This window comes from Cetorhinus maximus, chromosome 8 (assembly GCF_964194155.1).
Source record: "Cetorhinus maximus chromosome 8, sCetMax3.hap1.1, whole genome shotgun sequence".
Taxonomy (NCBI): domain Eukaryota; kingdom Metazoa; phylum Chordata; class Chondrichthyes; order Lamniformes; family Cetorhinidae; genus Cetorhinus; species Cetorhinus maximus.
The window spans coordinates 48,772,938-48,800,893 of NC_135886.1; the positions used below are offsets into that span (position 1 = coordinate 48,772,938).

Sequence of the window (27,956 nt, forward strand, 5' to 3'; positions counted from 1 at the left end):
TTTGTGATCACAAGCAAACAAAATGGAAGTGTTTTATTTCCCTTCCCCCCCCACCCCTTGAACAACTATAATAGAGACAACATTCCTACACACAAGCCCCCATTAACACTTACTTTCTGAAAGTGATCCTTATCCAATACTTACTATCCCTGAAGTGTAAATATTATTAATTATTTTTTAAAAGGAAGAAAAACCGTACCGTTACCTCTCACTGAGCTTGAGTTCTGGAGAGAGGAAATAAAAACACACACACATACATGACCCTCACAGAAGTAGTGCAGAATATTGTTCTTTTGACTTCACGACAGTTCATTTTTTTTTGTAATTTTTTTTTTACATTTGTTCAGATGTAAAAATATCTGTATTTCTGTGAAAAATAGATTTTTTTTGCGTTTGGTAAAAATGAGCAGGCACCAAGATGTGTAGATAAATGGCAGGCGGCAGCACCCTCTGTGTAGGGAAGGTTGGGGGTGGGGTCCTAGTCCTTCACCAGTCGGTAAACATGATGCTGTGCACCGTGTTCGCTTGTCGACACCTCAAATACAAATGCTATACACAGCAAGGTCTCCTGGGTGTCCCGGTTGGTCACAACCTGGCAGAAAACAAGAGCGGGAAGAGCTGAGTTGAAACGCAGTTGTGCAGCACAAAAGTCACGTAACAACACCTTTCTGGCATCACCGTGAACCCCGTGGAGGAACATCAGTGAGCTGGGGTCAGAGCGTGGTCCAGTAACGGGGATGATGGAGGGGCGAAACAGGTCCCAAAGGGAAACAGACACCGACAGATTAATGCTGTTAAACGACCACTTACATTACATAGCATTTTAATGTAATGTCTGAAGGCATTTTACAGAAAGGGTTATTAGACAAAATCTGACACCAAGCGTTGTCAGGAGATATTAGGATAGATGACAAAAAGCTTGGTCATAGAGGTAGGTTTTAAGATGCTTCTTAAAAGAGGAAGGAGATATAGAGAGTCTCAGAGGTTAGGGAGGGAATTTACAGAGCTTAAAGCATAGCTGAATGCTGCCAATGGCAGGGATGGGGGGGAAGGACATCTGAGATGTGCAAGAAGCCAGAACTGAAGCAAAGGAGAGTTTTTGGAGTGTAGTAGGGCTGGAGGAGAATACAGAGATAAGCAGCAATGAGGCAATGGAGGTATTTGAACACAAGAAGGAAAATGTTAAACCGGAAACAATGTTCGGGCAATCTTAAAAACACCTCAGCACCTGGAGTTATTCACTGTATGGTTGACAATATAGAAGACACACTTTTCATATCTCTCACCAGATTTTCCCCCTGTGAACATGGAGGATAGTTCCACATGCACCAGGTACCCTCGGCAGCTATTTGAATGTGAATGTTGACTGCACACTGCAGACACATTGTAGGCAAGTGCCATTCTGGTCTCACCCTATATTCAAGCAGCATTTCCAGCAGGTAGCAGAACCCAGTCTGATTTCCGCCTCCTTAATCTATCTGGCCCTACTGACCGCAATCCGCCAACTCAATACAAGTCAGGGTATAACCTGCAACTACCCTAGTTCATGTGGCACATTCCCTCACTGCATAGGACTGCTGGGCCATCAGAGATACCACTGATCTGTCTTTCCTAAATTCAGAAATCCAGGTAAGAGATGTAGGTCTAGAGTGAGAAAGATGACCAGGAAAATCAAGTGACTTAGATGAATCCAAGCTTGGGTTTTAAAAGCATGATGGAGGAAGAGGTAGCTTAGGGAAAAGGGTTTTGATATCCTGGGAAAGAATGTATTAGACCAGGAGGCTGGGCAATAGTAATAATTCACAGTAAGAACTTACGCAGGAATCAAAAGCACACTATTGTCAAACCTGGCAGATTCCATTACTGCATGTAAAAAGGCAAAAGTGGACCTCGAGTATTGTCATGTAATGGGATTTCAGACTGCTAATACAAGAAGGACCTTGTGTAGTAGTTGTTATAAACGCTACTAATGATCTTACTTTTTAAGGGGGTAAATTCACAAGTCAGGAGGGCTAACACTCCAGTACAACAGCGATTATTGCTATGTGACAACTTAATTCATTTGACCTCAGTTGGGCTCATTACCAGGTGGACCCGGCCCTTGGTCTGGGGGAAGGGTGGTCATGTATGACAAAAAGTGGACACCGGAGCCTGGTCGGAACATGCCAGGAGTTACGTGGAGTGGGGGGGGCCCAGCCCTGAGCTAAAAGATCAAATTCTGTTCTCTCAAATAAGACGAGCCATTGATGTGGGATGGTGTAGCATGACCATTATTTTGTGCTATTAAAACATATCACCTTTGGAGAGTTTGAAGGAGTGGTACATGAGGAAGGGACATATATCTGGTTCAGGTCACAATAATTATACTCCCAGGTTACATTATGGTCCAAATAGATAGGAGCAGCATGGATCAACTCAAAATAAAACAGTCTCAGATTACTTATGGTAGTGACTGGCACGACAGAACTTAAAAAGCTATCCATGGCAGACCTGAATTTGTGCTTAAATAAAAACAGAAAATGCTGGAAAAACTCAGCAGGTCTGACAGCATCTGTGAAGAGAAAGACAGAGTTAACGTTTCGAATCCGTGTGACCCTGAAGAAAGACCTCTGAAAAAGGGTCATACGGACTCGAAATGTTAACTCTGTCTTTCTCTTCACAGATGCTGTCAGACCTGCTGAGCTTTTCCAACATTTTCAGATTTCCAGCAACTGCAGTATTTTGCTTTTATCTGAATTTGTACTTGCCTGGTTCTGTTCATTAAGACATAAGTCAAGGCCTTGAGGCAGTACAGGGAAGAGCAACAAAGCAGATCCCTGAAGTAGGAGGGAAAAACTGGAGTAAATTGGGCTTTGCAGCTATAAAAGGAGATGACAGAGATGCACTTAATGGTACAAAGCAGATAAATTCAAAAAATTACTTGGTGCTAAACCAGAGTAGGACAAAGGACATAGCTTGAAACTTGTAGAAATCATTTCTTCTTCACAGAGTGATCAAAACAGGGATTGGACTTCGGGAATAGCAATGGGGACAAAATCCCTGGAATAATTTAACAACTGAATGAGGAGTGCGACTGTAGATTCTTTCTGGTTGAATGAGTTAGGATGGGCTGAATAGCCTTCTTCATGCAAAGGGTTAGTCATTGGCCCACAATTGTGGTGTTTTAATTTGGCAGGACAGGCCATTTGGAAATCCCTGTCCTCAGCACTGATGGATTTTTTTTTTCAAAAAAAGAGGTGAAGCATTAATTACCAAGTGGAGAATGATAGAAATAATGTATGAGCATACATAAAGTGTAATATTAGTGTGCATGGGGTGTAGTACGAGCATATGTGAAATGTAACATGAGTTTATGTGTTGACAGGATGGTTGAATACATCATTGATGAGGGTGACCTTTATTTACAAGTGGGAGACCTTCTTATTTTGGGAAGGGGTAAAAAAGCACACAGTCATAATATTCCAGGCCAGACCAGCAGCATTCTCCATCTCATGCACTCATAGATCAGGCGATTGCGCAAGTGTTTACCTGCAGGATAGTGAAGTTCTCTAGCACACTGTTCATCATGTATTTCTCTGGTAAATGCTTGAGTTTGTGGATGAAGTTGATCATGTATTCACACATCGGGGAGCGATGGATCCGATACACAAACCTTCCATTCTCCAGCCTGGCATATTCTGTCTGTGGGCCAACAAGAGACAGAAGGCATAAAGGGTTACAAAAGCAGTGTTTCTACAAGTGTTAGAGCCACCCGCGGGGTGAGAAACAGTAAATCACACTCGGAGGATGCAGGAACCAGTTTGGTTCCATATTGATTGTCAATTAGCTTACAATGAAGCATTTGACCTAAAGGTGACTGGAATTTCATACATAAAGCTGCATGCCATTGCACAGTATTTGCAGTATGCTGCAGACCATAAGAGACCATAAGACATAGGAGCAGAAATTAGGCCAATCGGCCCATTGAGTCTGCTCCGCCATTCAATCATGGCTGATAAGTTTCTCAACCCCATTCTCCTGCCTTCTCCCCGTAACCTTTGATCCCCTTACCAACCAAGAACCTATCTATCTCGGTCTTAAATACACTCAATGACCTGGCCTCCACAGCCTTCTGTGGCAATGAATTCCATAGATTCACCACTCTCTGGCTAAAGAAGTTTCTCCTCATCATGTTCCATTGCAGGATTTAGGGCAATCTCAATGTTAACACCAGAGAGTAACACATAATCCCTTAAGCAATGAACTAACCGCTCACTGACTGGGTTAACAGACCAGCAACATCATGATTCAACATGGAGACAACCCTTCCAATAGCACCTTAAGGTTTAAAAGGGTTTGATCAATTTGTTCCCTCTTTCACCCCACAGCCAACACCACAATGCTGCCTTTTACTGGGTACAAGTTGGCAATTTCCCTCATGGAGGTTCTTACAATGCCTCATATGGGGAATGGAGATTTCTCCTGTGCAGGTGGGAGGTGATGGCTGGGTGGAGGGAAAAGGGAAGGTTTACCATTCTTCTTGGGAAAGAGGTGAGGAAGATGACTGTTTCTGACTGTCACTGGAGTACCTAGTGAGCCAGAAATGTAAAACAAAGAAGTCCTACTACTCAACCTAAACATTTCTTAACGAGTACAAAAACATATTGTTTCCTTTTAACTGTAGCTTCCTCTTGCTTTTGGATACATTTTTTCCAGAATAACCACTCACCTCCACCTTCTCTACCACTTGCTTTCCAAAAGAGCAGACCTTAGTGGAGCAGGTGATTGTCATGTTCTCAGAGCTAGTGTACTGGCTGCTGACTCCGTAGAAGGCCCCAGGTCCATCCTGGATGTTGCTGTTAAGGTCCGCCTGAGGAGACAGATGCATGGAATTGAAATAATGGATAGCATCAACGATAACTTGCATTTATATAGCACCTTTAATGTAGCAAAATGTCCCAAGGTGCTGCACAGGAGTGTTATCAAACAAAATTTGGCACCGAGCTGTGTAAGGGGGTATTATGACAACTGACCAAAAGTTCGATAAAGAGGTAAGTTTTAAGGAGTATCTGAAAGAAGAACAGCAATGTAGAAAAGCAGAGAAGTTTAGGGATAGGATTCCAGAGTTTAGGGCCTGGCGTTTAAAGGAATGGCCACCAATATTGGAGCAGTTTAAAGGGGCACAGGGATATAGGAGGTTACAGAAATATGGAGGGATTTGAAAACCAGGATGAAAATTTTATACTTAAGGCACTGCTGGACTGGGAGACAGTGTAGGTAAGGGAGCAAATGGGTAACAGGTGAATGGGACTTGGTATGAGCTAGGTCACGGACAGCAGAGATCATAAGAAACAAGAGTTGCAAGAAGGTTTGGAGCATTGTGATGAGCTGAAGAGACATTTACAAGAAGGAGTAGGGTTACACAGAAATCATTCAGTTTGGTTAGTTACTGGAGCTTGGTCAGACACTATTGGTGATGGCCAACGTTGTTTGGGATTTCTGCACTCAGGTGGACATTCAATGATAGAAAATCCCGGAACTGGTCAACTATCTGATACTTACTGACACTGCGAGTTTTAACGCAAAACTGGATGACCCAGCTGAATGCGCTTAAAGGAGCTGAATGTTGATTATCTGATGATTTTAAAATCGAGAAATTTAGTTGACAAAGGAATTGGTAACTATTTGTCGCTATATTAATAGTGCTCCAGCCAGGAACAGCATGATCCCAACGGGGAGACAAGCCTTTAAAATGACCACATTCTGCAGGTACCACCTCACACCGACACAAGTATCTTCATTCATAGTTTCAATGACATAGGCTCAGGAAGAGAACGAAAGAAATAGCCTAAAATGATGTTACTGTTCAAAGAATAGCAGGATATTACCTCACTCCCAAATGTCACAGTACATGTCAAAAAAAAATCTACTGACCCCACAAGCTCACTACAGATGAGGAAAACCATTTGGCCTATCTTAATTTATCCATCTTTGACATCCTAAACTCTCCTATTCCAGCAACTAATCATTTCTTCAAAGACTCCAGGATTTTTGCATTCCTTCACTTTCATTGGAAGCCTATTTCATAGGCTGATTTGCAAAAAGACTTTCCTCACTTCAGTTTTCAGTTCATCTTTTGCAAGTTGTTCTCATGTTCTCTCATCCCACTTTCACCGTATAATTTAAACTAATATTCAGGATTTATTGCGATCCATTAGAAGATTGAGAGTTGATCTAATTGGAAACGATTAGAGGATGCAACAGGTTCGCTAAAAAGTAATGATTGTCTTCAGTTAGGGAATCCAGAACAAGAGGGAAACATCTCAAAATTAAACACAAACCCTTCAGGAGTGAAACCACTTTCCCAAACACAGGCTAGTGGAAATATTGAGTTCTCTCTTTCAAGAGATGAGCAACACTTGTGGTTTCTTTGCTGCACTATCAGCCACTTAAGTTGTGCTGTCTCGGGGCTACTTTTTCTTCCTCCAATTTCCTCCATCTTCTGCTGATGCCCATCTGAAATCCCTGGACAGTGGTCAGGACTGGCAACCCTAGTTTTCCTCTCCCACAGAGACCAATTCTGGCATCTCAGCCGCTGGCTGAGATCACCTAACTCAGCACAGGCTAGGTGATTGATTCTAGGATCTTCCACATGGCTCTGCTCCACAATGAGCGTATTTCTTATGTATGGAGTTCTGTGCCAATATGCAAAGCCTTTTGATTGGGGCAGTGGTGGAATATTATAGCAGGTCTCAATATCTCTGGATTGGGTGTGGAAGGGTTGGAGTGATGGAAGAGTATTCAGAGCTCCCACTTTCGTTCTTTATTGGTGACCACTGCTGGCAAATGGGTTTGTGTGTATGTCAGTCAGGGATAGAATAGGATTGAAGGGAATAGCTGCCTTTCTCCGCCCCTACCTGCAATATCAAACATCCACACTCATATTCTTGCTGACCCACTAAGAATATCAGCTTAACAGAGGGCCCATGGAGCTGTCCTCAAGCAAAAGCCAGCACCATCAAGAGTGGAGGGAGGGAAATGCGATTATTAAAAGACTGTGAGGCCTTTTAGTAGGTCATGAAACATCTAACTAAAAGAAGTTGTAAGCCTTCCACTTAGAAGTTCCATGAGCTGCATCGCTCGTGAGCTTATAGATTTTGGTGCTGATTGCTTTTTCACGACTGTTGTTCCTTACATGACAATGGGAATGATGATAGCCAAATGCAGGACTGACTAAATGGCATCAACTTCCAGAAAACAAAACCCTGTGATTATTTAGAAATAATTGGATGCAGTCATGGAAGGACTCCTGCATGGAGATGCCAATTGTCCTCCTTCACTCATTTCCAACTTGCAAAATGGATTAGAAAATGCCTCTCTAATTCTCCTTTTTGTCACTAGTGTGCAGTAGCTGACTGCATCTTCATTATTCATGCAACTGACAGCTTCAATCTGTCTGGGCGCTGGAGAAAATGGTTTTAACACCCAGATCAAAGTGGAAGTATTTATGCCTGCTCCCTAGGACATGTGGAAAACAGGTTTCCCTGACTGGAGACACCCCTGATGCCCTGGAAGAAACACAGTGCCAACACTCAGCAAATCCAAGATAGGTTCGAGGTTTTCAATCCAACATCCTAGATCTTGCTATGCACCACACACCAGAAGCACAAACACGGTTGAAGGAAGGTCTGCCCATCAATCAGCCTGAATAGGCGATCACTGCATAGCTACTCTGGGTTAGGCATTACCCCACCCCCTCTGGCAACTGGGTTTTAAAAGGGTTAAACGATTTTAGTTAGAAGTGTCTTTTAATCAAAAATAAAATATAAGCAGAAAAGCAGAATGGGAGAGTAGCAGATGTGCTTTAGACAGGATAAGGAATGAGACAAACAAGCTGGCAGAACAAAGGACAAGGCCAGAGAGTGGGTGCAGGAGTCTGGCCTCGAGGAGGCCCAGACTCCAGCACAATCAGCAAGATATGGTGGTCTTGCATAGATGAGAACAATGTTTGATGTATGTACACATGGGTAGCAAGTAACTGAGACCGGAGAAGCATGTGATTGTAAATTGACAAGATTAGAATATTATGTGTATGTGACTAAAGGTGTAAGGAGTGAACACTTGTAACCTTTTAGAGTACAGTCTTGGACTGCCCAAGGCTGTCTCTCCCTGTGTAAGTTTGAATAATAAACGATTGAAACCTGTACCTGAGTCTCCTGCTGGTTTGTCGACACAAACGACAATAATTGGTGCTGCGAGCAGGTTACTCGTACCGGATCATCGGAATAGCACTGCAAACAGGTGAGTACGTTTATTTACCACCCATAGTCAGAGCAGTCAGCCTACCTGAGTAAAGGTCCAACCGAGTATCCAAAGAAGCTGAAGGAGAACTCAGGACAGGTGGCAGGAAGAGCAGGCGGAACCACGCTAGTGGGTTAAAAGCTGCAGGCGGCAGATAGGTCAGGCCCCTCTGAAGGAATAAGCCAAAGCCGCACAGGGTGAAAAAGACCACGCGGGGTGAGCGAAAAGAAAATGTTTTTGGGATAGCAGAAGGAGATGAAGGGCACCATGGACCTCGATTGGGGACCGGAAGGCTCCATTATGGGGTTCATAGCAGAACATCATTAAAAAACTTATTAAGAAAATGCAGAAGGATGGGTGGGACCTGAAAGGACCCCCACAGAATTTTTGGTAAATAACTTAAAAAATGAATTGATTTAAGTCACAAGAGCTGTTTGTTTTGGAGAGAGGAGAGAGAGAGAGAGAGGAGGAGGGAGGGGGGTTGTGTGGTTTACCCCTAGTGGGGTTATTAAGAAGTGACAGGCAGAGGAAATATGAGCTTCGGTCATTTTGATTGTCCCTGTAGGTAGGGCCTCCAAGATCCCTTTATTCTCCCCACTGCTACTTGAAGTTTTGTCGAGAGTATGATAGTTTTAAGTTGTTAAGATAAATGTTGTAAGAATGGAAATACATACCTTTATATATGTGTGTGTTTATGTGCAATGAAGTGTTTGTGTATACAAGGAAGAATTTGTATGTGAGCTTTATCGTTCTTCCCTAAATTGTTATTTGTGTGTGGAGTTCAGCACTTTAGAGTCAAAAGCCTCATATTAGATTAAAGGAAAAGTATACTCAAACATTCCAATGTTTTGAATATAAAGTTTGAGTTGAGATTTCTGGCAAAAATCGCAATTCGAAGGTATTGTAAAGATAAAACAGGGTTTCCCTTTGTTTGAGATGAACCAGCCTTTGTACCACCCCCTTGCAGACTAGCAGGAAGTAACTCTTTGCACCAGCTTCCAAGCTGATTTAGATTGATGATTTAATTTTAACTCATACGAGTTGGTATTCTAAAAATTCTGAGGAAAAAAATACCTGAAATCCAAAAGGATCCTTGAAAAACTAAAAGACATAAACACACAGTCTAGGTGGTTTCTATGAGTAAAATGGGGTTTCTTTTGAAGAAGAGATGAATTAATATGAAAGGAAATCAGCAGCTCAACAGCACTGTTATTTGAATTTGGGACCATCTTGAGATGTCAAAAGTGCAATGTAATTTAGCAAGTTACTATTGAATAACTAGGATGCTATCCAAGATAAATAATATGTGTTGATGAACATGTGGGACTTTTAATCTGGATTCAAATTTATACACATGAGAACGAGCTAGTTTTAATTTTGGTAGTGTAAATTACAGTTCTTACAAAGTTTAAAAATTTGACGTTTGGTTCCCGATAAAGTCCTCAAAAGGGAATTTTTATTTGACAACAATTGACACTAATTCAAATGCTGCAAGCTTTTTGTATTTGTAAGTCTGTTCCCAAAATATAAACTTAAGCTCAAGACCTTGACAAAGTTTGGCAGAAATCCAATTTTTGGCAGAGTTAATGAATTTGGGATAATTTTAAAATGAAAGAAAGGTCAGACACAAACTAGTGGGTTACTTTTGAGAAAATAAAATGTTGTTCCAGGAGATGAAGATAAGGAAGCAAAACATGTTAATGCCTGAAATCAAATAGAAATGTTTGATTTCTGTTTTAAAAATGTTATGAGAATACTTTATTGGACTGTAAAGTCACTCCAGACAACCCGAACGAGATAAGATGGTAGCTATTGCATTGTGTAAAATAGCATGAGGAAATGATTAAAGGTAGGAGATAGACTTACGGAAAGAGGACACAATATGCAAACTGTTTTAAAGAGAACCGAATTTGATAATCTAGCCATCACCTGAGACATTGGAACCGCACAGGGGGGGATATGCAAAGACCTAGAGACAGAGATCCTCGTTGACATGGAATGGTTAATATGGCCTAAAGAATAAGGAAACATTTTAAATGATCAAGGCAATAGAGAAACTGACCTTAAGAGAATCTTAGGATGATCATGGTCAGAGGGAGTAAAAAAAACTTAAAGGTAAAAGTGTAAGGAATCTGTAGTTGAGGCAATTGAAGGGTAAGGAGAAATAATACTTAACAACAATTTACCACAAGATGGATACAGGTAAAGGGAAAGCTAGAAAAAGGCTAATTAGATGTTTTACTGACTATATTAATGTGCCTATGAGCTACAAAAAGTAAGACCACTAATAACGAGATAAGATGGTAGCTATTGCATTGTGTAAAATAGCATGAAGAAATGATTAAAGGCAGGAGATAGAGTTACGGAAAGAGGACACAATATGCAAACTGTTTTAAGAGAACTAAATTTGATAAACTGAGACACTGGAACCTCATGACACCACGATGACAGGCGGAGTTAAGTGGCTCCCAGAAAGAACCGCCGCTAGAAGTGAAGATACTGAGCCATTGAAAGATATGATAAGAAGGTGCATTGTAGAGTCGTGTAGCCAGCTTAAGGAATTGAGGTCCGAGGTAAGACAGGAGATAGCAGGCCAAGGAGGAAGTGAGGCGGAGCGGCTCCCCGAGGACATGCCAGAAGCGAGGAATAAGGTAATGGTGAAGGTAACGCCCAAGAAACCAGGCTTTTCATCCAAGTGGATAGGACTTTACGAGATAATAATGATTGGCAAAACTTGCACCTGTGTGGATATGAAAGGGAAGGGGCGCTGGAAGCACAGGTGTAATTGTTACTAACTGATCTTATTTTACAGAACTAATCGTGACCAACCAGTGACGACTGGGAGGTCTTGTACTTGAATCCGCAGGAATGATGCTACAACAACAGCGCTAACTGACTTAACAAGTGGAGGCAAAACACCATGGCCATAATTAACTGAGCCCTGGACCAGAGAATGGACTAGTATTGATAAGAGCTGACAAAACATTGTATGATAGCATACGCCATGAGCTGGTACCCGTCGTCCTAAACATCTCCGATGTTGACTTGCCTGACTGGCGCTTGAGTCAGACCTAAGCACTGTATGCAGCTCTGGTAAAATAAGTGACAACGCAGGCGGTGGAGGGCGGCCCATGGCTGCACCGCCTGTTCAGGGAAAAGGTCGGCTAAAACATAGTCTGCTTAATGACATCACTACAGCATTTAACACAGGGACCTCAATAGTAAATTCAATTGATTTGGCAACAATGGACCAAAAGGTCTGGATCTTAAGTTGTCAACTTACGAAAATTCTGGAGAAGGGACAAGGGATCCAGGACAGGCAACTCAGTACGGACCAAGACCTGACGCGGATAATTCAGAGCTTGGCCACTGTACTAGAGAGCCGTGCTTGGACCATTAACACATTAATCAATGTAGAGGGAAACCTCTCAGATAATGTGGTCAGGAATGACATCTGCAGCACTTATGGATCATGGATGCTCGAGCAGACATGGGAAAACTTGAGACAAATTCATGAGGGTGAAGTGCCCCTGTGGTTAACAAATGCACGCTTGTCATGACATAAGAATCATGATTTGACCGGTTGCCAGCTCAGGTGTCTGATGAGTGTATATAGAACTGATACTGAAGGAAATGCTGCAACCTTGTTCTCTTGGTCTCTACAGCCCCTTTCTACTTTAGGAACATAAGGAATAGGAGCTGGAGTAGACCATTTGGCCCTTCAAGTCTGCTCCCCTGTTCAAGAACATGGCTGATCTTCCTGTTAACACCTTCCCGTACTGTACCCATATCCCTCAATTCCCAAAAAAACTAATCGATCTCTATTTGAATATACTCAACTACTGAGCATCTGCAGCCCTTTCAGGTTTTTTCCTTTATTCTTTCATTAGATGTAGCCTCACTGACAAGGTCAGCATTTGTTGCCCATCCCCGAATTACCCTTGAACTGAGTGACTAGCTCAGCCATTTCAGAGGGCAGTTAGGAGCCAACCACATTGCTGTGGGTCTGGAGTCACATGTGGGCCAGATCCGGTAAGGATGGCAGATTTCCTTCCCTATAGGACATTAGTGAACCAGATGAGTTTTTACGACACTCGATGATAGTTTCATGGTCACCATCACTGAGACAAGCTTTCAATTCCAGATTTATTACTTGAATTGAACAAAGAAAAGTACAGCACAGGAATAGGCCCTTCAGCCCTCCAAGCCTGCGCCGATCATATTGCCTGTCAAACCAAAACATTTTGCACTTCTGGAGTCCGTATCCCTCTATTCCCATCCTATTCATATATTTGTCAAGCTGCCTCTTAAACACCACTATCGTACCTGCTTCCACCACCTCCTCTGGCAGCGAATTCCAAACATTCACTACCCTCTGCGTAAAAAACTTGCCCCGCACATCTCCTCTGAAGTTTTCTCCTCTCACCTTAAATCTATGTCCCCTAGTAATTAACTCTTCCACCCTGGGAAAAAGCTTCTGACTATCTACTCTGTCCATGCCACTCATAATTTTGTAAACTTCTATCAAGTCGCCCCTCAATCTCCGTCGCTCTAGTGAGAACAATCCGAGTTTCTCCAACCTCTCCTCATAGCTAATAACCTCCAGACCAGGCAGCATCCTGGTAAACTTCCTCTGCACCCTCCCCAAAGCCTCCATATCCTTCTGGTAATGTGGCGACCAGAATTGCACGCAATATTCCAAGTGTGGCCTAACCAAGGTTCTATACAGCTGCAGCATGACTTCCCAGCTTTTATACTCAATACTCCTGCCGATGTAGGCAAGCAAGCCATATGCCTTTCTGACTACCTTATCCACCTGCGTTGCCACTTTCAGTGACCTGTGGACCTGTATACCCAGATCCCTCTGCCCTTCGATGCACTTAAGGGTTCTATTTGGCATTTGGTAGAGTATTCCAAAGACTCACAACCCTACGAGTGAAGAAATTTCTCCTCATCTCAGTCCTTAATATCCAACCTCTTATCTGGAGACTTTTAGACTAATTTTAGACTCCTTAGCCAGAAAAAAATCCTCTCAGCATTCACTCTGCCAAGCTACTTGAGAATTTTATGTTTCAATTAGATTACCTCTCATTCTTCTAAACTCTAGGGAAACTTTGTTGCAGTTCCTCTACGGCAAGTATACTCTACCTTGTACACAGTACTCCAGGTGCGCTCACACCAAGGCCCTATATAATTGCAGTAAGACTTCCTCACTCTTGTACTTCAAATAAAGGCTAACATGCTACTTGCTTTCCTAATTGCCTGCTGTACTTGCTCGTTAACTTCCTATAATTGGTCTACAAGGCTGCCCAGATGAGGAGAGATGGTGGTGTAGTGGTAATGTCACTGAACTGGTAATCCAAAGACCCAGGCGAATGCTCTGAAGGACATGGGTTCAAATCCCACCTTGTCAGCTGGTGGAATTTGATTCAATTAATTAATCTGGACAGGGTTGGATTTACAATGAAACCCACTGTGATGTGACAGGGGGCCCCAAAACGATGAGTGAGTGCTAAACAGTTGAAAGTGCCATCTCGGCTGTATGGTTTACCCCTACTCGAGACACTAAAACAAACCATTACGCGATTTGTGAGCTTGATGTGGCTAGAATGAAGGGGAGGAAGCCTATAGGTGAAGGGGTCACTTCAGAATGGTGCTTGCTTCTTCCCACATCATAGATGCCCACAGGTTCAGAGCTAAGATCCCAGTGCCAATCTCTCTCTACATGATGCTTTAGCGTAGCTCTGAGCCACTGGGAGGAGGCATTTGACTGGCGTTTATTTTTATACTTTCTCCCCCTCAGTCACATCATTATAAATTAGCACCAACTAATTCATCATCTCGGATGGAGATTGATCAAACCACAGACTTTTTCCCCCAGTGCAGTCGACAGACTCCCACCAATGAATGAATAAGTTGGCCGAACCCCTTCTTACTTCCTGTTCTGTAGAAACTTTGCGAGCCAGAACCTGAGCTGATTTAATAAGAGACCCCCACTTCTTCTAGAGGCAGGTTCCGGAACTTTGCTGTGTCATTTGATGCCCTTTGAAATAGAGCTTTGTCCACATGAGCTGAGAGCTTTGTTGTAACATTGGCGGACGGGTGAGCAGGACGGTCAATTACTATCATAAACACACCTGTACCTTAGCGGAGCTGCAGATTATCTCGATATTCCTCATTCTTTTTAAACTCAAGTGGTAACAGAAGGAGAATCTTACAAACGATCATTGAACTGATTTGCATTTATTCATCATCATGGTTTTGACATGAAAGTCTTTTGCAATACATTTTTCTTATCACTTCTGTGTTGGCAGATTTCTGATCAGTGTTTTAAATGTCGCTGGGCGTGTTTTTCTTTCAAATCTCCACAATAAAGTCGTGTTGGACATATTCTGTAAGGGGTTAGTTTTTAGCCTGGGACCAGAGCTTGCAGCTGACGATGTGACCAGGAGGGGTCACTCCAGCGTTTGCATTAACTGCAGAGCTGTCATTGTTCTTGTTGCTCTCACTCGCTCCTGCTGCAGACACTGGGACAGCACAATGCCCCTGTGCTGCCTTCCAGTCTGCTCTTATAAACCCGCATCGACCTCTGTCACTTATGATATTTGGCATTTCAAATATAGCAACATAAAGTATTAAAATGGCAAGTTTAAAATGACAGAACTGAGATTGGCGTGAGGAAGATTTTCTTTGGTCTAATGTCCCACGATTATATAACTGTGCAGGACAGTTAATGTTGTGACCTTTGCAGCTAATTTCACAATCCCGTATTCAGGCTGGTAACTTGAGTTCCACTTTAGCAAACCGTGTAACCGTTCAGTGTCCGGATAAGAATTCAAAACACTGCATAGATCACAGTGCTTTAACATGAGGTGTACTCGTTCAGATAGATAGGACTCGTAAATATCGACAGCAGTTGAAGAGAAGGACATTGATGTGCAGTATGTTGACAAAATTAAGAAAGATTTCAGTAAAAGAAAGACTTTTGCCACCTTTTCAAGGTATGGATCAATGATCTGTCATTGCTGCCGTAAACCATCGCACCCTCACTGTGTGGAACACTTTTCCCTGTCTTGTCTTGAATCGGTCTGGTCATCCGTTGCTGCAGGTGAACTCCATGTGGCCCAGCTTCTTTGCCAGGGCGATTCCCCTTTCCTGCAGGATTGGGCCAGAGATGAGGACATTCTCTGCTCCGGCTGCCTTGAACCACGTTAGCAGAGCTTCTTCAAAGTCGAGACAGGCAGCCCGTTCTCATCCTCTTTCTTGGTGGACAAACCCGATGGCAGAATCTCCCACTCCTTTGTGATTTCTGCTTTCTGCTTCATGCCACGGTTTTCCACTTGCTATATCAACTTCACCTTCTCTCTGACTAACAACACTTTGAACTTTTAGCCATACTTGCAGGTTTTGCAGGTCCTATCACAGGGAGATCTCAATGTCAAATGTTGGCTTGCCCAGCGCTCCGTGATTTCACGCTCTTTTGTGGTCTAACTCCACTCTGGTCGGCGTGGTCATCTGACAAGTTCACACAAGTTCGGCTAATCTGGAGTTACTAGGGCAGAAATTCAGTTTATCACAGGCATTGTTTTATGGGATTTGCTATTCTGCTGGCGAGCACGATCGACAACTTTGACATAACTGGAATTATGTGTCATCAGAGTTTGACACATCGCGATTTCACTGTAAGTCATTGATATAGATTATAAGCGGCTGAGGGCTAGATATTGATCCCTGTGGTATCCCACTAGTTACAACCCGTCAATCCAAAAATGCCCCATTTATTCCTATTCTCCATTTTCTGTCCATTAACCAATCCACAATCCATGCCAATATATTAACCCACCACCTCATGAGCATTCATTTTGGGTAATAGCCTGTCTTTATCAAATGCTTCTTGAAAATCCAAATACACTACATCCACTGTAACCCCCTTATCTACCCTGTTAGGCACAGCCAATATTCCCTCTAAGCTGCGTGGGAGGCCAGCCGCGCAGAAATCGGGAATGTGCTGTGCAGGGAACAAACAGGTGACCCGCAAGGGACATTCCCTTTGAGCTGTGTGTATACATGGTTGTATGTCAATATTAAAGGGACTGTGCAGTGCAACAAACCAGCCGTGCACAGCAGTTAGAGGGGACTAGCTCAAAAACCTTAACAGATTTGTGAAACACAATTTCCCTTTCATAAATCTATGTCGACTCTGCTTAATCATTATATGATTTTCCAAGTGCCTTTGTTACTACGTTGGCAATAATAGATTCCAGTGTTTCTCCTACTATGACATTAGGCTAACTGGTCTGTTGTTCTCCGTTTTATATCTTCCTCCTTTCTTGAGTAGTGGGGTTTAATCTTTGATTACTCTTTCAAAACCTCTAGCGAGACTAAGATGAATTTGACGGTAATGTGAGCTACTATAGAATGGGACTGATTTGTCTCTGTAGCAGAGCTTCCTTTGCCATTTACCAACAATCAGTTTTCGCCAGTGTTTAACAGTCTGCAATATTAGACAGTGAGCGCCACCTGCTGGTGTTTTGAACACAAAACAAAACATTTCCTGTCCATGCTGATTTCAATATTTACTGGAAAGTAGAGGGGAAGGAGTCGAGTCATAGCAGCCGGGAAACCCGGGAATGTGGGACCCCAGAGTTTCTGCTGAATTAAATGACAATAGCTTATTTTTTTTTTTTACTCCGTTTCCTGACCAGCAGCCAGAGACTGAGAGTCTGGCTGGTGGGAAGGTCCATAGCGCCAGGCCACAGCCAGGGAGCAGAGGGGAGTCAGGGGAACATTGAATTGATTGTGAGGTGGGGAGGGCATTGTGGGTGGGTAGGGAAGATCACAAGCTGTCAGTAGAACAGTTGTGGGAGGGTTGGTGGATGAGGAATGCGATCCCGGGTTTGGGAGGGCGTGGTGGGTCTGATTCCAGATGGGCAGGGGTGGTTCAGGGAGAAATCAATGGGAGGAAAGCAGGCTAGTTTGATGGAGCTGAGAGGGGGATAAAGCACTCCTGCTCCTCTTGGCCCACAAGCAGTGCTGGAAGGGCACTTCCCTGACAATTTGGCCCTTTTTCCCTCCCTTCAACTGCTGGGGTTGCTGAACTCTGGGAAGGTCCAGCCCACAGGCACTAAAAGTAAAACTGTGGTTAAATTTGGGAGATGCAGTCTCATTAAAATGAAGAACCCCTTGGGAGAGCAAGTTATTTGCCCATTAACGTTGAAAGTTGAAGGAGGGTCGGGTCAGAATTTAACCCTCCAGCCCCTGTTCTGCCCTTTTTGGGGTTTTAAAATTTCCCTCATTTTCTCAGCAATCAATAATTCACCCACAGGTTCCAGACATCATAACTTTACTGTGCACTGTTGGGGACTCGACTTACAGTAAGAGAATGAGATTGAGACAGTGCCAAAGACAGGAAGAGGGTCACCCGTGGTGCAGAATTTAGTGCTGGGTTTGACTAATTACACTTAGGTGAAGCTTCCTGTGATGTTTTCCCAGGTTAAAGACACTAATTAAATTCAAGTTGTTGTTGTTGACTAGCTCTGATCTTTTCTCCAGCAGTGCCGTTGATGTCAGCACAAAACCAATTTAAATAGGGTTATTGAGACACGTAGCATCAGTCAGTTGCCATTTCCATTGTCGCTTTGGGCCCAGGAGACCAATAAGAAGGTCACAGATGTTTACTTGGTCCTCAATAAGAAAGACAGAGAACAAGAGTGAGAGAAAAGGGGAAATCTTACCCAGAACTTTACTAAGAAGAAGGCGTTCTGTGGTCCTTTCTCAAACAATTCCTTTAGCCCGCCCTTTTTCTCTGGGAATTTGTCGTAGATCTGACGGATATCCACGGCCTCCAGTAAAGGGTCGCTGTAGGATGGGTTTGTCTGACCAATATGTACGAAGAGGTGTTTGTTATACTGCAAACAAAGAGATGGGTCTAGTTTAGTTTTTATTACTACTTGCCAATCCTCCAAAGACCACCTGACTTCCACTCAACTGTGGCCCATTAGGAGAACACTTGCGCCGGAGTCAGGTGGTCATGGGTTCCAGTACAAATCGAGAGGACTCAAGGGCATTGCCTAGGCTAACACATTAAACCAAATCCCCACCTGCCCTCTCAGGTGAACATAAAAGATCCCACTGCGATATTTTGGAAAGAGAGCAGGGAAGCTCTCCCTGGCATCCTGGCCAATATTAATCCCTCAACCAACACCTTGGACACAAAAGAAAAATACCGCGGATGCTGGAAATCTGAAACAAAAACAAAAACATCTGGAAATGCTCAGCAGGTCAGGCAGCATCTGTGGAGAGAGACAGAGTTAACGTTTTAGATTGACGACCTTACATTTCTACCTTTCTTCAGTCCTGATGAAAGAGTTTTTAAGTTAGTGGAAGGCGGAAGGGGGCAAGAAGAACAAAGGAGAAGGTCTGTGATAGGGTGGAGGGCAAGGGAGATTAAATAACAAAAGATTTCATGATGCAACAGCCAAAGAAAGTGGTGATGGGTATAGTAAATAAAAACAAAGGTTGTGTCCAAATGAGGACACATAGCAACCATTTGAATGCAACATGAAGGGACAAAGAAAGAAACAAATCAAGACTGAACCAGCAAAACAAAAATAAGGGAAATAAAGCACACAGAAAAAGATGGAGGCAGAGGTTATGTTCTAAAGTTGTTGAACTCGATGTTGAGTCCAGAAAGCTGTAGAGTGCGAGTCGAAAGATAAGCTGCTGTTTCTTAAGCTTGCAGCAGGCCGAGGACAGCAAGGTCAGCATGGCGGCAAGGTGAAGAATTAAAATGACAAGCAATGGGGAGCCTGGGGTCATGTTTGTGGACCGAATGGAGGTATTCGACAAAGCGGTCACCCATTCTGCATTTGGTCTCCCTAGTGTAGACACCACCACATGGTGAACAGTGAATACGGTATACTAAGTTGAAAGATGTACATGTAAATCGCTGTTTAGCTTGGAAAGTGTGTTTGGGGCCTTGGGCACTGAGAAGTGAGAAGGTGAAAGGGCAAGTGTTGCATCTCCTGTGCTTGCATGGAAAGGTGCCCGAGGAAAGGGAGAGGGTGTTAGGGTTGACTGAGGAGTGGACCAGGGTGTTGTAGAGGGAACAGCCCCTTTTGAATGCTGGAAGGGGAAGGGCAGAGGAAGATGTGTTTGGTGGTGACAGCACACTGGAGCGGAGGAAATGGCGGAGGATGATCTGTGAAATAGTCTTATGGTGTGGAAGGCGAGGACAAACAACCTTAAACAGATTATCTGATCATTTATTTCATTGCTGTTTGTGGGTGTAAATTTGTTGCGTTTCCTACATTACAACACAGGTTGCACTTCAAAATTATTTCACTCTTCAGTAAAGTGCTTGGGACATTCTGAACATGCCATACAAGTGAAAGTCTTTCTTTCTTCTGCCCATTCTTTTTATTTAATTTGGGTGGGCAGAAGAACATCTGGAGAGCTGGGGGGGGTGGGTGGGGAGGGGTCAGTAGTTGCTGGTACATGGGTTTCACACTGGAGCAGTCACTACCATCATGGCTGGTTGATTCTCTTTTCTCTTGGAGACAGTGGCATTGATTTGGATTTCTCCTTTAAGAACTCTGTTTGTAGCAATGAGGTCTTCTAGTGGGTTTTCTAATCACAAACAGCTTAGCTTTGATGAGAGAGGTTTCAGAGAAAAAAAGTGGTGGGATAAGGCTGTTGCCCCTGTGGCAGTCTCTCTGACTGTTAGTTAAAATCCAGTATACTTTATGCCCAACAGCTGGATCATGTGACCTCTCTCTGGTTTCAATCTGGGCTGATCTTGGTCACTGTCTCTGACAGTTCCGTAGATTCTGTGTCTCCTTAAAGCAGCTTGAGACCTCCACAAATGCAACATAGTAGCAGCTGCAGGCCAGTGTCTTTAATCAAATGTCCCCCAACACTGCTCTCTGGACTGTACAAGGATGTGTAGTGGGTGAGCACAGGCAAGAGCTTCACATGAAGCAGTGAAAGACCCGGCTTCTTGCTACAAAATAATTTCTCATCTGGTTAATTAATAGGCACCTGAGTTTCTCCCCCGAAGGTGTCAACAGCCATTTCTGGCTCCTTATCCAAACAAGCTGAGACAGAGAAGAGCAACACCCTAACAGAATTTAAAGTCCTTTGTAGTCGAGCTTCATCACGTTGTCAATCGACATCCACACACTAATACCTTCCGGATGGGATCGTACATTCCAACTACTGGCCTGATTGAGAACTAATTGAACACTGGCCAAGGATGGAACCTGGCACCTTTGGCTGTCAGCCATGGCTCAGCAGATAGCACTCTCACCTCTGAGTGAGAAGGTTGAGGGTTAAGTCTCACGCCAGAGACTTGAACACAAAATTTAGGCTGACAGTGCAGAGCTGTTATTTCTCAGAGGCCCTGTTTGCCCTCTCAGGTGGAAGTAAAAGATCTATTCAAAGAAGAGTTGGGGAATTCTTCCCTCGTGTCTTGGCCAATATTAATTCCTCAACTGGCATTAGTTATGAACAGATTATTGGGTCATTATCACATTGCTGTTTGTGGGAGCTTGCTGTGTATAAATTGGCTGATACGTTTCTTGCATTACAACAGTGATTACAGGTCAAAAGTATTTAATTGGCTGTAAGTGTTAGGACATCCTGAGGTCAGGAAAGCGCTATAAAAATCCAAGTCTCTCTTTCTTACTGGGTTGAACTTTTGCCCATGAGTTTGAAATTATTGTATTCCCCTCCTTCCAAAAAGGGAACCAAACAGAGAGAAGAGTTGTGACCATCTACACAAGCCGAACGAAAGGGTCAGGGTTACTTTGGGAACTGTTTCTTACCGTCTCTGGGTCTCTCTGCATTTCCACAAAGGCAGAGTACTCCAGCAGCCTGAGTTTAGACGAGGCGATGGTTCGGTCTTGCCACACTGGGATAGTAGCTGGTGAGAGAGGGCCCAAGGGCTCATAACCTATGGAAGAAACAAAACAGTAAAATTAAACCCAAACTGAGTCCCCATTCATTCAATATTTGAAAACTAACTTTCAGCTGAGCAGAACTTTCCTCCATTCCGGTGTTCTAAGGGCTGTAATGTTAACAGAGTGTTGGAATTCCTAAACTGCACAATGTGACTGTAGCCAATTTTCTTCTGTTCACCGTTAGCCTGCCCGATCAGTGCCTCTCAGAACACAACAGTGCTAGCAGTTTGAGAAGTGGTGCTACAGCACGGTTAGAGGCAAACTCTCTCACCGCAAGCTCCAAACAGACTATTGGCAGGACATATTATATAACACTGGAGTGTCAGCTCAATGCTAAAGTCTTGGGGGTGTCTGAAAATACCGGCTCTGGCCGGCCTGTCAGTGTCAGGTCACCAGTCATTTCAGCCTGCAAGGTAGCCTGCCCCCCACAACATGGGCAGCCAATTATGCTTGTGAAAAGCCTTGTTGAAGGTAAGAACAGGAGGCCAACTGTTTCTCAATGCAACTGGGGGCAGATCAACCACCTGACGGTGGGCACCCAGCGGCATGCCTGGATTATGAAAAGGTTTATTCCATTTACTGATAATGGGAAGAGACTAAAGTGTTCTAATGTCAAAGTGTAGCCCAGGTGGTTGAGGAAGATCCTCCTGTTCCAGTATTATTGACTTTCTGCCTGCCTGGTGTAGAAGTCCAGCCAAAAGCCACCCTATAGAGGGGTTCCCCCACTCTGGCCCAACCCAGGATAGTGACTTGGCTGCATTCTCTATTTTTTTAGTACAGTTTTTAAAAAAGGTGACCAATATGGCAATTTCTTATTGACACTCCTGCTCTAGCATTTCCCTTGTACTGCAGTTGTGGAAGTCCCTGAAGCTGCAAGACCTTCGATTGGCCCTCCAGCTTCGAAAGCCCTCCCTTAATTGGAGAGGGAACCCTTCTTGCCAATTCAGGGCTCATCCACATGAAAATCTTAAATTTAATCAGTCTCCCACCGGAGGCTGGTTCCTGACCCGAAGATAAACCCAGCTCCTGTTTCCCACCTCACTGATGAAGACTCAGCCTTGGTATCAGTCAATTGAATCATGGCTGATCCGTATCTTAACCTCATCTACCTGCCGTGGCTCTGTAACCTTTAACAGCCTTCACTCAGGAAAAAATCTATCCCTCTCGGTTTTGAAATTTATAATTATTCCAGCCTAGTTCCACATTTCCATTACCCTTTGTGTAAAGAAGTGTTTCCTAACATCACCCTGAATGGCTCTAAGTTTAAGGTTACACCTCCTTCTTCAGGACTCCTCCCTGCACCCTCCAGGGGAAATAGGTTGGCTCTATCAAATCCTTTAATCATTTTAAACATCTCAACCAGACCACCCTTTAATCTCCTATACTCAAAGGAACATAAACCAAGTCTATGCAACCTGTCCTCATAATTGAAGCCCTTTATCCCCCAGTAACCTTCCAAAGTGCACATATCCTTTCTGAGGTGCAGTGCCCAGATGCAGTACTCTATGCTCTAACCAGAGTTTTATGTAAATGTAACCTAATTTCCACCCCTTTGTATTCCAACACAAGGCCATTTGACCCATACGCCAGAGCGCTATCAACGGAGTTAAACTAATACCAGAGTTTTAGCAAAGTGTATTCCACGCCACCTCCCACCCATTCCCAAAGTCCCAGATCAACTGGTGTCATTATGCAGTTAAGTTACCAGGAACATGAATGAGATCTTTGCTCCCACTTGCTGGATGCAGCTAGTTTACTTGAACTGCATCTTAATGTGCGCTGCTTGGGGGTCAGTGTACTCACTTGCTATGGATGGCGGTACCGCTGGCTGAATAGGGTATGATGGTTGGGCGAAGGGCTTCACACTGCAAGAGGAACAAGACAAGACACGTGGGTTAGTGCCTGCGGACAGTACTGGCGGTGGGGGAAGTGCTGGGCAGAGGATGGAGCACCACAGTCCCATGACGGATTAGCTCAATGTGGCTGACTTTCTCCATGGTCCACCAAAACGGCACACTTTCTTAACAGCCAGCTTCTGATCTTAGCCAAGCTAAATGGAATTCACCAGTCGACACACAGGTGGGCTACCAAACCCCCAAGATTGAGCAACTCTTCCCATCACCCTCTGTGGGAACAATGTCTGCTATTCCCACGACAACTTTACGGGGCAAATATATCCAACCAAGGGAGAGTCCCATGGACAGCCACAGCCGGCTCGCATAGGATCGCCAACCCTCGAGTCTCCAGGGATTAAAGATGAATCTCCAGGACAAAAATTGTCATATTATAATATCACAATGTAACCAAGGAGTAAAATAAATTTGCATTAAAATAAATGTTATTTTTTAACTTCATTGGCTGTGAAGTACCTTGAGATGTCTGCTATACAAATGCAAGTTTTTCTTTCTATTTTAGTTATAATACTATTGGAGATGGAGTAAAGGCTGTTTGAATGAAGAATCAAGTCAATAAGTCATCCTGTCGGCAAAATGATGTATTCGCTTTCCAATTGGTGTGGGGAGGTGGTGGACTGAGAGGGTGGACGTGGCAGCCTATGGCCAGGGTTTGGGGGCGGGAAGTCATGTAATGAAACCTTCTGGAATACATCCAGAGTCTGCCCAAGGGACCTTCCTCGTTTGTGTGGGCACAGACGTCAAGTGCCACCAAGCAATTCAGCTGCGGCAACCATCAGAACAGGGCTCAGACTTGTCCACAATTGACATCCACAAATGAACTTTCCCACATGACCCCTGGATATTGGTTATAAAGGGTGTGAAGGGATAAAAGAGAAGGAAAGGAATTAGAGTGATGAAAAAAAATCACTTGTGCAAAGGATAAACAATAATTACCATGCTGCTCAGATTCTCCCTGCGTACGGAATTGTTTTGTGAGTAACCCTCACACATGCTGCATAAAGAAAGCACAACAGAAAAAGGCCATCTGATCCACTTGAGCCTCGTCCCTCTACACAACATGTACAATAAACTTCCAAGGATTTTGCATAATTAACCTCCCGTATACAAACACTCCATGATCCACAAAACATAATCAAAATATACTTCAGCATAACCATCCATCCTCACATCTCCACATTCCAAGGCCTGACCCGCCGTTTCCAAGACAACATGTTCCACTCCCCATTTCCGTTGCAAATCATGGAAGCATTCAACAACACCTTCTATATCATAGTCTCTCACACTCTTCAATTTGGCTCTGTCACACATGCTGTCGGCCTTTTTAAAAAAAAAATCATTCATGGGATGTGGGCTTCGCTGGCTAGGCCAGCATTTATTGCCCATTCTTAGTTGCCCTTGAGAAAGTGGTGGTGAGCTGCCTTCTTGAACTGCTGCAGTCCATGTGGTGTAGGTACACCCACAGTGCTGTTAGGAAGGGAGTTCCAGAATTTTGACCCAGTGACAGTGAAGGAACGGCAATATAGTTCCAAGTCAGGATGGTGAGTGACTTGGAGGGGAACTTCCTGGTGGTGGTATTCCCATCTATCTGCTGCCCTTGTCCTTCTAGATGGTAGTGGTCATGGGTTTGGAAGGTGCTGTCGAAGGAACCTTGGTGAATTCCTGCAGTACATTTGTAGATGGTACACACTGCTGCCACTGTGCGTCAGTGTTGGAGGGAGTGAATGTTTGTGGATGTGGTGCCAATCAATTGCACTGCTTTGTCCTGGATGGTGTCAAGCTTCTTGAGTGTTGTGGGAGCCACACTCATCCAGGCAAGTGGGGAGTATTCCATCACACTCCTGATTTGTGCCTTGTAGATGGTGGACAGGCTTTGTGAGTCAGGAGGTGAATTGTTCATCGCAGGATTCCTAGTCTCTGACCTGCTCTTGTAGCCACAGTATTTATATGGCTCGTCCAGTTCAGTTTCTGGTCAATTGTAACCCCCAGGATGTTGATAGTGAGGTATTCAATAATGCTAATGCCATTGAACATCAAGGGGCAATGGTTAGGTTCTCTCTTGTTGCAGATAGTCATTGCCTGGCACTTGTGTGGCGCAATTGTTACTTGCCACTTGTCAGCCCAAGCCTGGATATTGTCCAGGTCTTGCTGCATTTGGATATGGACTGCTTCAGTATCTGAGGAATCGCAAATGGTGCTGAACATTGTGCAATCATCAGCGAACATCCCCACTTCTGATCTTATGATGGAAGGAAGGTCATTGACGAAGCAGCTGAAGATGGTTGAGCTGAGGACACTATGGGCTCAGTTCATAGCACCCTCGCCTTTGAATCAGAGGGTTGTGGGTTCATGTCCCACTCCCGGAAAACCAAGAACTGTGATTGTACTCAAAGAGTTGCAATCTGTGACTGTTGATAACTCGAAAGAGTATAAAACATTTGGCATAGAGGTGTCAGCTGTGGCTCAGTTCATAGCACCCTCGCCTTTGAACCAGAAGGTTGTGGGTTCATGTCCCACTCCTGGAAAACCAAGAACTGTGAATGTACTCGAAAAGAGTTACATGCGATCTGTTGATAACTCGAAAGAATTTTAAGTGAGGTGTCAGCTGTGGCTCAGTTCATAGCACCCTCGCCTTTGAATCAGAAGGTTGTGGGTTCATGTCCCACTCCTGGAAAACCAAGAACTGTGATTGTACTTGAAAGAAGTTGCAATCTGTGACTGTTGGTAACTCGAAAGAGTTTCCCTAAGGTCCAACAAGGTTTGTATAAGAGGTGTCAGCTGTGGCTCAGTTCATAGCACCCTCGCCTTTGAAATCAGAGGGTTGTGGGTTCATGTCCCACTCCCGGAAACCAAGAACTGTGATTGTACTCAAAAGAGTTGCAATCTGTGACTGTTGATAACTCGAAAGAGTATCCAGTGATGTCCTGGAGCGGAGATGGCTGACCTCCAACAACCACAACTACCTTCCTTTGTACTAGGTATGACTCCAACCAGTGGAGAGTTTTTCCTGATTCCCATTGACTTTAGTTTTGTTAGGGCTCCTTGATGCCACACTAGATTGGTATAAAAATGAATTTAAAAATAAGCATATGCACAATCCCAGCACAGTGGGGTAGATTTTGATAGTGAGTTAGCAGCCTGGTTTAAATCTCTCCCAAAGATTGTTTCCATTGAATTCATAATCATTGAGACTTACAGATAGTACAGGAAGATTTAAGGGAGGCCCGACAACTTAAAAACTCATCTTCTGACACTTTCAATCAATCATGTTGTTAACATTCAAGCATTGTCTTGACTACCACATATTCGAAAGGCCGCCAGCAATCCCATTGGCTCGGTCCTACAGAACATCTTAACTTATGCTGAAATACTTCAGGCAGTTACAACATTATTTTGTTTAACAGGGGATGTTATCATCCTTTCGGGAAAACTAAGCTTCTGAAACAGCCAGTTGTAAGAGTCTGCTCATAGTTACAATCTATGATGCAAATGTCACAGGTCATAGAGAAGATCATTCAGGTCCCCTGAAGGCAACTCTGTAATTACTAGCTGACCTCCTGTGGTAGTGCACATGTGGAATCCAGATCAAGGGCAGTATTCAGGTCAAACAGGATTAGAGTGTAAGGGTTGTATAACTGGAGGCAAGGCTAGGGAGGGGAAAAAACCAGAAAGAGGAAATGGGACGCAAGAGGAGGAGGTGGGGTTCATGGAGAAGATGGGGTGCATGAGAGAACGGAGAGCGAAGGCCGCTAAACCATTTTGGGTGTGGGAGGGTAGGGTGAGGGCGTGTTGAGAGGGAGGCTTATGTAATTGTGGCGATGGCTTGTGAAAATAAGGTAGCAACAAGCCTTGAAGTGACGCTAACTCCCAGAAGCAGGTGATAGCATTACATTAGGAACAGGCAGCAACATGGGGATGGGCAGGGGGAAGAGCAGCCAGCAAGTCTGACAGGGCAAACTTGAACTGTCCAGAGAAGCAGAGCTTGGAGCAGGACCAGAGACCTACATAGCAAGGAGAAAAAGGGAGCTTGGGAGGGAAAAATATCCAAAACAGAGGCTGCAGGTGACCATATATAGCTGACCATATGTAGGATTTACTTTCAAGTCCAGGAGCCATCTTCTTCCTTCCTGGGGACTGCTTGTAGTCCCAACAATGGCCTCTACTGTCTTCTGGCACTGTGGGGACGACAGACTGGCCAGCAGCTCTTCAGCGGAGGACTTCCTGTCCCTGAGGGGGTGTAAGTCTCACAGTAACTAAGGCTGCCCCCAGCATATTACTTCTGCAGGACAGCTGGATTTAAAGTCGGCGGGGTGCTGATAGATTTTTCGACCAGGTTCGGGGAGAGGGTGGTGGGGTGGAGGCTGGCATTCCATCCCTCCATAAAGTTCACCCCGGAGTACAGAACAGCAGCTAATGGGTTAACAACAGGGGTGCAACTACAGTTAGGGGTTTATATTTAGCTAAACCTTTAAGTTGTAAATCCCCAGCATAGAGTCACCTGCAGGAGCAACAGGTATTTCATCTAAATGTCACAGATTAATACTTTAGATGCAGCTGACAATGAGATTATCAATCAATTTGAAATGGAATGTTGTGACCTATCTACTATTTTTATCACAAAATAGATTATCATCTTATCTCGGTCAAGGGATATGTCCTATAGTGTAAGGCATCTATCATAGGAAAAGGAGTATGCCATTCAGCCTCTCGAGCCTGCACTGCTGTTCAGTTAGGTCATGGCTGTCGTAGAGAAAATGAGGGAAATCAGGGAGTGATGATTAGATGACACCAAGTTTGGGTTTCC

General features: G+C 43.9%; 1 protein-coding gene across 5 annotated transcripts in view; it reads right to left on the bottom strand.

Annotated features, from left to right (window-relative positions):
• Positions 1–274: 274 nt before the first annotated feature.
• The window catches only part of LOC144683610 (transcriptional enhancer factor TEF-5-like), a 248,400-nt gene continuing 220,718 nt past the window's right edge, over positions 275–27,956 (bottom strand). For 3 of the 5 annotated variants that reach the window (XM_078546799.1, XM_078546798.1, XM_078546802.1), the window contains 6 exons: positions 23,043–23,104; positions 21,105–21,232; positions 18,015–18,188; positions 4,709–4,849; positions 3,529–3,681; positions 296–592 (listed from right to left, as the gene is read on the bottom strand). In XM_078546799.1, coding sequence (XP_078402925.1) covers positions 479–592; positions 3,529–3,681; positions 4,709–4,849; positions 18,015–18,188; positions 21,105–21,232; positions 23,043–23,104 — 772 coding nt within the window. In that variant the 3' untranslated portion in view covers positions 296–478. Of the gene's footprint in view, positions 593–3,528; positions 3,682–4,708; positions 4,850–18,014; positions 18,189–21,104; positions 21,233–23,042; positions 23,105–27,956 lie in introns of all 5 variants that reach the window. The other 2 variants (XM_078546801.1, XM_078546800.1) reach the window with 1 other exon arrangement.